General features: G+C 32.2%; 1 protein-coding gene across 7 annotated transcripts in view; it reads right to left on the bottom strand.

The window, feature by feature from the left end:
* The window catches only part of AP3B1 (adaptor related protein complex 3 subunit beta 1), a 279,061-nt gene that overhangs the window by 185,317 nt on the left and 84,027 nt on the right, over window positions 1-9,717 (bottom strand). For all 7 annotated transcript variants that reach the window (XM_004374474.2, XM_023729486.1, XM_023729481.1 and 4 more), the window contains one exon: window positions 1,314-1,496. In XM_004374474.2, the coding sequence (XP_004374531.1) occupies window positions 1,314-1,496 (183 nt within the window). The remainder of the gene's footprint in view (window positions 1-1,313; window positions 1,497-9,717) is intronic.

Genomic DNA, 9,717 nt, shown 5'->3' with positions numbered 1-9,717 from the left:
AAATTAAAAAATACTATGCACATGGATGATAAAATTTCATCAATTTAAGAGCCCTGTATTATGTAGCATGGAATTTTATATATTAATAATTCAAACAAGGTCAAAATGTATTTCAATTTTTAGGTAGAATAACCTAACCATTTTGTTAATATTAAAAATAGGATAAGTCAATATTTCAAGCATTCTTCTAGAGTAAGATATATGAAAAACAAACTTTACTTTTTAATTTTAATAAAATACTAAGCCGCAGTGTAGGAAACACTGAAAAATATTCCATACTTACTGGAAAGCTTGGCATGTCATCAAAGCATGTGTTATGAACATTTTCCATTTTGTTTACATTTTTCTCTCACTTTAATGTTATTTCTAATTAAGAAAAGCATCTCAGACGTACTGAGCACTCAATGCCTATTCTTAAGTTTGTGTACAAACCACTTTGACGTAATTGTTTTTTTATTTTTTTGTCTTTTTTTTTAACATAAGTTATTCTTAAAGTCTCTTAATACTGCTTTTTAAAAAGACAAGGATGTCACAATATTAGAATGAGTGTGCTTTTCCTATAATATGTAATGCTTATATTTTCTTTAAGTTTATAACTTACACTTAAATCTTGAATGTATACATACTGAGAGATTTTTATTCAAACTATGTAATAAAATTAGAATTATATAAATTTTCCATAAAACGAAAAGAATAAGGTATGCTTCTAATATTAATCTGTACATAGAAAACATAAATAACTTTAATATATATTTAATTATTAATTTTACTAAAATGCTTCCACCTTATGTAAAGGAAAACATAAACACATCTTACAAATATAAAACTGGGAAAAAGCATTTTAAAGCTTCAGAAATATTTATCTGTAAAGGCAAGAAATTAATGAACCTTAAGTATAAATCAAAAGTATAAATCTACATATTATAGAGGCACATCACCTACTTTTACAAGTGAGTACCTGGAACAACTGAGACTCAAAGCTGTGAAAGTGACTGGTGAAGAAAAAAATCCATGTTTTGGTAATGTCACTGTAAACACTGTATCATACTGTTGCTCCTAACACAGGCCTCTTGCCATGTATCACACTAAAAGTTTATACAATATGCCATTAACTATGTATTAATCAGTGCCCAAACAATGAACAATTACTCTTCCATTTATATTGGTTCCCTAGTTTTCCAAAAGAACACAAGAAAAATGAGCTCTTAAATATGCAGATTTCAACAGTTTACTACTCTTCATTTTTTTTATACAATTTTAAAAGCTCATCCATTCTCTTAGTATACTGTGTGTTAAGATTGTTCCACACTTACCTCTTTCCAAGGACTGACAAACTGTGTACGAGCATATCGAGTTAGCATGTGGATTATTACAACCTGTCCCCACTCTTCTACATCAACTAGTAAATTACATAGCTTGCGGTAATTCTTGTGAATCAGATCTATTCTATCCGGGCATACTTCTTCAAAAGCCATCACAACACTGCCAGCTACCAGCTAGAAAAGAAAGAAATAGTAACTCATTAAAAAAAAAGTTATTCCCTCATAAAAGATTCTACTCAGGCATAATGGTAATGCAATCAGTTTTATGACAATCGGTATTTAAAATATTCAGTCATTCAAAAACTAAAATTATTGTTCCTGTTTGAAAAACAAAATTTTAAAGTGTCACCCCTCAAAGAATAATTTTAATAGTTGTAACATGTCTGTAAAACTAATACCTTTCTAAAAAGAGGTAAATTCAGGTATTTTTTTCTCATCTGATTCAATTTCAATAAGCTATATGTATATGGATTAGATATACTAATCTTGTAGTTTTCCATTTTTAAAACTAACCAAAATTCTAATTTTAAGTTTCATTTTTTAGTATACAGCAATATTCAGGAAAACAATCAAGAAAATAACAAGGATCACCCTTTGTCAGTCTAAAATGAGGTTGATAATTATTCCATAATCAACTTATCTTAAAAAGTATATGAAAAACCAATACATGTTTTTAGCACAAAAACACTTTCAAATCTTACACATTTTAATCCAACTGATTGTTCTTATCAATATAATTATTTACAAAGAAAACACACTGGCTAAAATTCCAGTACATCTTATCACATATAGAACAATGTGTATAAGTTGAAATAATGTACTCCAGCAAAAGGCAGCTTTCTCCAAGACCAATCAGTGAGCCATAAATGCTATTTTTTGACTTGTTATGCTTTTAAAAAGTAGAGAAATTAAGATTTCATTTGTATAAAGATACAAGCTAAGCAGAATATATAATATACTAATAGTTCTACCATTGATATATACACAGTCAACGATATAATATGGTTTAGAAAAAACAAATTAATTTCATATTCTTCCTGAACACCAGGGATCTTCATTTTAGTGTCTAAAATTTCCCCAATGATTTAAAATAAGCAATTAAATAGAAATATAACTTACTGAAATGGTGCTTTTTGAAAAATATTAGATACAATGATATTCATATTTTTAGTGTTTGTCCCTCTACTTGGCTGACATTTAGTTTATTAATATGCAACCAACAATACAATTGAAAGAAAACAGCTCAGAATATAGACTTGCTATTATGCTAAACAAGTTTCAAGTCCTGTGGGGATTTTATGAATTACCAATCAGTATAAACGTGAAGCTGCATTTATTGACTCCAGCCCTGCCCATGTACTAGTGCCTGCTGGTCCCAGCATGTATGCAACTCAATCAAGAAAGCAAAGAAATGATTATTTTTGTGAGCTAAATAAAAAATGTATTATATGTATAATTTTCTATTTGCTACTGATATGGAAAGGAAGTTAAGTTCATGTTTTTAACTCTACATTTTGATGTCTTCTGCACAAATCACTTTTGAGATATTAAAAATTCTGTGATAATCATGTTTCTATAGGTTACAAGTAGTATAATTTAAAAATTTCTTTAAACAACTAAGTTTATCACATAAAACTATACAACAACTTAGTATTTGTGATATAAACTGGAAAAGGTGTTAAAGTACAAAAATAAATAATACCACTCAGAATAAAATAACCTATGAAAATGAAAAAGTAGCTAGTTATTAAAACTTAACATATACTAAGTAAAATCAAGTTATTTTGCCTAATTCTAGAAATTCATTTGTTTTCAAATGTGTCTAGACACCAACAATTAAAAGGAATATACTCTTAATCAGCCATCACCTGATTTTAAATTTAAGCCTAGAGTTATAAGTACACAATAATTCTAGAGCCCTGGTAGCACAGTGGTTAAGAGCTACAGCTGCTAACCAAAAGGTCAGCCATTCAAATCCATCAGCCACTCCCTGGAAACTCTATGGGATAGTTCTACTCTGTCCTGTAGGGTCGCTATGAGTTGGAATCGACTTGACGACGAAAGTACTAACAAAACTTAAAGTACCATAACATAAAAAGATAACAGAGAGAATATAATTAATTACTCAACTACAAATACATTTTAAGGAAATAAAAAATTAGGAAGAATGTAGAGAAGTACCTTCACAAAATAAAACTGACCATTTTAGAAACTTCATTGTATAGTTTTAACAGTCTCACCCTGGGCTAAATGCTGGCAGAAGAATTAATCATTTTAGTCTATTAAATGTTCAATATTCTATGAAACATTTAAAATTAAAATAAAATGATCTACTCAATTTTTAAAAGCAAAAATATTGGTTTCCAAAACACAGACGGTTAATTTCCATCTCACTGTGTCAACAGTAGCTTTTTATATAAGGGGAAAAATAAATCACTCTAACAAAGCTAGCAATGAGCTCATCAAATTCAAATGCAGTTTTCCATTTATGTATTTTTTATATTAAAGAAATAAACATGGCTCATTTATCTTCCCTTGGTTGCCACGTTCTTCTGTGCTGTTGCTATGAACTTCAGCCATTAGCTGTGCTCCATGGTAAACTACATGAACCATCAACAAAAGTGACACCCCATCTATGGAGTTCATATTTTCTCCAGATTATCTATGCTAGTTGACAAGCTGGTAATGAAAAAAATCACACTAAGCAAATGGTTCCTCTAATAACAATAAATTTTCTATAAAATTATGAAGGGTACAAAATGTTTCCTTGCATCTATTTTGTCATGAATTCTAATTAACGGTGCAAAAACCTGAGAGTGCTGGGTCATCACAAGAAGTGCATCAAGGTTTGATTGATAATATGGTATAAGTTGGCCAATGCTGCCAAGATTTTCTTCTCTTAAATTAATGGCCATCCAGCCTGCCCTAATCATACAGCCCAAATGATATTCCCCTTCTTATTTCAATTTTCTAGAGGCATGGAAAATGGGAAAAATCAGTCATTTATCTTCTAATAGCTGGATAATAGATCCATCACAATAAAACATCTGCGCAAACTCAGAGGTGTGTTTTTTTTCTCCCCCACACAGTGAAGCTTTTACCAACATTAAATCAATAACATATAAAAAACATTAAATCAATAACATATAAAATGGCATCTTACCCCTATAGTTTAGCTATGAACTACCAATATATTCATTAAACATCATTTTGCAGCTAAAATTAAGGGAAGGAAACTTTTTTTCATCAAAAAAATATATAAACAACGTAATTTTTCAGTAGTATTGACCTAATTTATTTTCCTAAGAAACTTTGTTTTTTTATTAGAAATTTAAAAGCTATCAAAAGGATTTCCTTTAAATTAACCTGAAAGGAAAGGAAATAAATAGCACCTGCTTTATGAGGCATTCTAATTCACGGAGAAAATTTCTACTTCTATGCTTAAAATGCTTAATAACAAATATGGATTTCTATATTTTAAAGAAAAACAAGAGCAAGTACTTTAAATTTAAAAAATGAATTCACAATTGATCATTAGGAAAGCTATGTAGTAATGTAGAAAAGTGCTAAGGATACATTAATAAAGAAAGTCATATAAAAATGGTATAAAATCTAAGAATATACACTAAAAAATCATATAAAGAAAAATTATTACGGTGGTTTGGAAATAAGAGAATATAGATAATATGCCCCCTTTAATTTCACTGACTATAACTGCAAGATTTTTGTAATGTATTTTAAAATATACAGATACCTTCCAACAAGTTACCTAAATAATGACAAGAAGTTCTTACAGTTATATTACCATAACTATATTCCGAAACCCAAAGTAATTTATTTTTTAAAACGGACTGACCATGTGACAAATATTGGTCTTTCTCTTGTAAACAGGAAAACCCATTCCATTATATTTTAATATACTTAAATTTTCTACCTTTCCTTAGTACAGGAATTATAGAACTAATTTTTTTCATTTCAATTTTAAATAAATCTTTTAAGCTAAAAGAAGCAGTAAAAAGTATATCTAACAATAAACAGAGGTTAAATGAAGAAAGTTTTCTTAAGAGATTAATCCCTTTTGTGTATACCAACAGCAGGCAACAGCAATGTCATCATTATGATAATGGTCCCAAGAAGTTCCTAAGGACAGCAAATAAATTCCTTTCCAAATGTGGAAATAAATTAGACCTGGTTCATTTAATTGGGAATTTTTTTTTTAATAAAAATGATTGGTGATTTTGTGTTGAATTTAAATATCAATGCTGACATTATATATCTGGGGGGAGAAGAAATGTAACTGTCTCCCTTCAATAAAGTATAACACACAACAAAGAAACAATAGTGTAAAAGACTAATAACTGTGTATATATAAAAAACATTTTTACCTTTCTAGAACAGACTATAATCATGCTAAAGAAAAACAATAATCAATCAACATTTTTTTTTAATTAATGTAAATACTGGAAAGCCAAAGGGGCTGGGCAAGTCTGAATCTCCCAATCTAGCCCCCGCCAAAATAAAAATACCAAAAGCTATGCAATCTGCAAAACTCAGAGAGTTCTCAAATTTCATCTTACTTGTAAGTAGAAAAATAAACATTAAACCCCAGAGACCTCTATCTCAGGCTTATATCACAAAATTTCTCAAAGACCTATGACAATCTGGGAAAAAATTGCCCAAGACAGACGAGACAAGAGCTAGTGGCAGGCGTAACAGAGAACTAAAATCAACAGCAGGAACAGAAAGATCACCCTAAATGTGAAAATAATGAAAAAGATTCCTGATCAATCAGCACAGATTACAGAGAAGGGACTTCAAGGGTAACTCAGTGAGGCAATCTTGGAAATTTTCATGGAAGAAATGGGTTTAAAAATGGGTAGGAAAGAGAAGAGCCCTTTAGAAACTATGAGGTGACAAGAATAAGAGGAGTAAATTTAGGATCCTGCAAGACCAAAATAATAATAATAATCAAAATAATTTTAGGATATGTACACCTTCCTATGTGTGCCCCTCTCCCCCTACCAAGGCCACCCAATTAAAAAAACATACTTTGTTATACTGACAGAGAGGGTACTGCTCATGTACTAGGAACCTTGCAAACTATTTCAAATTTATACCACTAACCTTTTCCCCAAAACACAAAGATAAACGTGTTCTACAAGTATTAAAAACTATAAAAAGAAAATAGACGATAAAAATCAAAATAATACAACTGATGAAAATTACACACAAAAAATTACTGATGAATCAAAAGGAAACTATAATACAACCCTCCAAAATGAATTAAGTACCCTCAAAGAACCATCTGAAGATAGGAAAAAAAAGAACATAAATCAAAAATTTTAAAAATGAGAAAAGAAGTGACAAGGGCCAGAAGGCAGAAGGGGACAAGGAAGCTGGTGATAGGGAACACAAGCTTGAGTAAGGATATTGTTGATGTGCTGTGAGATTGTTAACCATTGTCATAGGGCAACATTTGTAGTAACTGTTAAATGAGAAACTATTTTGTTCTGTAAGCCTTCATCTTAAGTGAGAATAACAGCACAATAGGAAGAGCGTAGTCAGTGTCACTGAACTGTGCATGTAGAAATTTTTGAAACGGTGTATCTTTGGCTATGTGTATTTTCACCAAAAAAAAAAAAGGTTGAGAATTTAGAGGGTTAATATGTTGTGGGGTTGTTAACCAATGTCATAAAATAACACGTGTACTACTGTTTCATGAGAAACTATTTGTTCTGTAAGCCTTCACGCCTGTGGTCAAGTTGTACTCTGCTGCTCAACAGCTGTACAACTTTGGATTTGGCATTCTGATTTTTACTTGGCTGATTGATAAGCAAGTGTAAATGAGATAAAGAAATAAAAGTGCTTTTAAACTTATTAGTTTTTATGCAAATGTGACATAATATATCAGAAAATCAATGACTGAAATATGGTCTCAGAAAATTTTCAAGTCATCAAATAAAGTGGCTCTGAAATATAAAAAAAAAAAATGAGAAAAGAAATCAGGAAGAAATAAAACAGTAGTTGATTGAAATCATGAAGGAAATTGGGTGGGGGGTTGTCATTGTTAGGGGTTGTCATTGTTAGGTGTTGTCGATTCGGTTCCTACTCATAGTGACCTTATGTACAACAAAACAAAACAATGCCAAGTCCTGCGCCATCCTCACAATGGTTGGTATGTTTGAGCCCATTGTTGCAGCCACTGTAATCAATCTATCTCATTGAGGATCTTCCTCTTTTTCACTGACCCTCTACTCTACCAAGCATGATGTCCTTCTGCAGGGACCGGTCTCTCCTAATAACATGCCCAAACCAAGTGAGACGAAGTCTCGCCATCCTTGCTTCTAAGGAGTACTCTAGTTGTACTTCTTCCAAGACAGATTTGTTCATTCTTTTGGCAGTCCAAGGTATATTCTATATTCTTCCACAACACCATAATTCAAAGGCATCAATTCTTCTTTGGTCTCCTTTATTCACTGTCCAGCTTTCACATGCATATGAAGCTACTGAAAATACCATGGCCTGGGTCAGGTGCACCTTAGTCTTCAAGGTGACGTCTTCGCTTTTTAACACTTTAAAGAGATCTTTTGCAGCAGATCTGCCTAATGCAATAAGTCATTTGATTTCTTGACTGATGCTTCCATGGTCGTTGATTGTGGATCCAAGTAACGAAATCCTTGACAACTTCAGTATGTTCTCCATTTATCATGATGTTGCTTATTGGCCCAGTTGTGAGGAATTTTGTTATCTTTATGTTGAGGTGTAATCCATACTGAAGGCTGTGGTCTTTGATCTCATCAGTAAGTGCTTCAAGTCCTCTTCACTTTCAGCAAGCAAGGTTGCATCATCTGCATAGCACAGGTTGTTAATGAGTCTTCCTCCAATCCTGATGCTGCATTCTTCTTTATATACTCCAGACTCTCGGGTTATTTGCTCAGCATACACATTAAGTAAGAATAGTGAAAGGATATGACCCTGATGCACATCTTTCCTGACTTTAAACCACACAGTATGCCCCTGTTCTGTTCGAACGACTGCCTCTTGATCTATGTACAGGTTCCTCATGAGCACAATTAAGTGTTCTGGAATTCCCATTCTTTGCAATGTTATCCATAATCTGTCATGTTTCACACAGCAGAATGCCTTTGCATAGTCAGTAAAACACAAGTAAACATCTTTCTGGTATTCTCTGCTCTCAGCCAAGATCCATCTGACATCAGCAATGATAGCCCTCATTCCACCTCCTCTTCTGAATCCACCTTGAATTTCTACAGTTCCCTGTTGATGTACTGCTGCAACTATTTTTGAATTATCTTCAGAAAAATTTTACTTGCGTATGATATTGATATTGTTTGATAATTTCTGCATTTTGTTGGATCACCTTTCTTTGAAATGGGCGCAAATATGGATCTCTTTCATTTAGTTAGTCAGTTAGTTGTCTTCCAATATTCTTGGCAAAGACAAGTGGGCACTTCCAGTGCTGTATCCATTTGTTGAAACATCTCCAGTGGTATTATCAATTCCTGCAGCCCCGTTTTTTGCCAGTGCCTTCAGTGCAGCTTCAACAACTTCTTCCTTCAGTTCTTGATCATATGCTATCTCCTCAAATGGCTGAACATCAACCAATTCTTTTCAGTACAGTGACTCTGTGTATTCCTTTCATCTTCTTTTGATGCTTCCTGCATTGTTCAATATTTTACCATAGAATCCTTCAACATTGTAACCCAAGGCTTGAACTTTTCTTTCAGTTCTTTCCGCTTAAGAAGTGCCGAGCGTGTTCTTCCCTTTTGGTTTTCTGATTCTAGTTCTTCGCATATTCCATTATAATACTTTATCTTATTCACTCTAGCTACTCTATGTTCAAGAGCAAGCTTCAGAGTTACTTCTGACATCAATTTTAGTCTTTCTTTCTTTCCTGTTTTTTTAATGACCTCTTGCTTGCTTCATGTATGATGTCCTTTATGTTATTCCACAACTCATCTGGTCTTCAGACTAAGACCAGATAAGTTGGGGGGGGGAGGGATATAATCAGACAAGACAAAATTGTAAGGTACCAAAGGAAGAAAAGAGTTGAATGAAAATTTAAGAAGGGGCACTGAAGAAAGGCAGAAAAAGAACCAAGAGAAAGAAAACAATGTAAAGAAGCAAAAGGGTTAAAGATAGTAGCTGAAATGTAAAACAGGGAAAGAAGTTCCAACTTACATAAAATTGGATTCCCCAAAGAAAGAAAAAAGGTAACAATGGAACAGAATATTTAAAACTATAACCTTCAAAATAAATAAATAAATAAACTTATGTCAGAAATAAGTTCTGAATCATGTTAAAGGGTATACATTTCCAAAAAACTACTCATTTTAGCTAATAAGATAACTTTCAGTGGACAATAAAACAGCCC

This window comes from Trichechus manatus, unplaced genomic scaffold (assembly GCF_000243295.1).
Source record: "Trichechus manatus latirostris isolate Lorelei unplaced genomic scaffold, TriManLat1.0 scaffold00029, whole genome shotgun sequence".
NCBI lineage: Eukaryota > Metazoa > Chordata > Mammalia > Sirenia > Trichechidae > Trichechus > Trichechus manatus.
The sequence above is the reverse complement of the archived record's forward strand: the minus strand, read 5'-3'. Positions and strand labels throughout refer to the sequence as shown.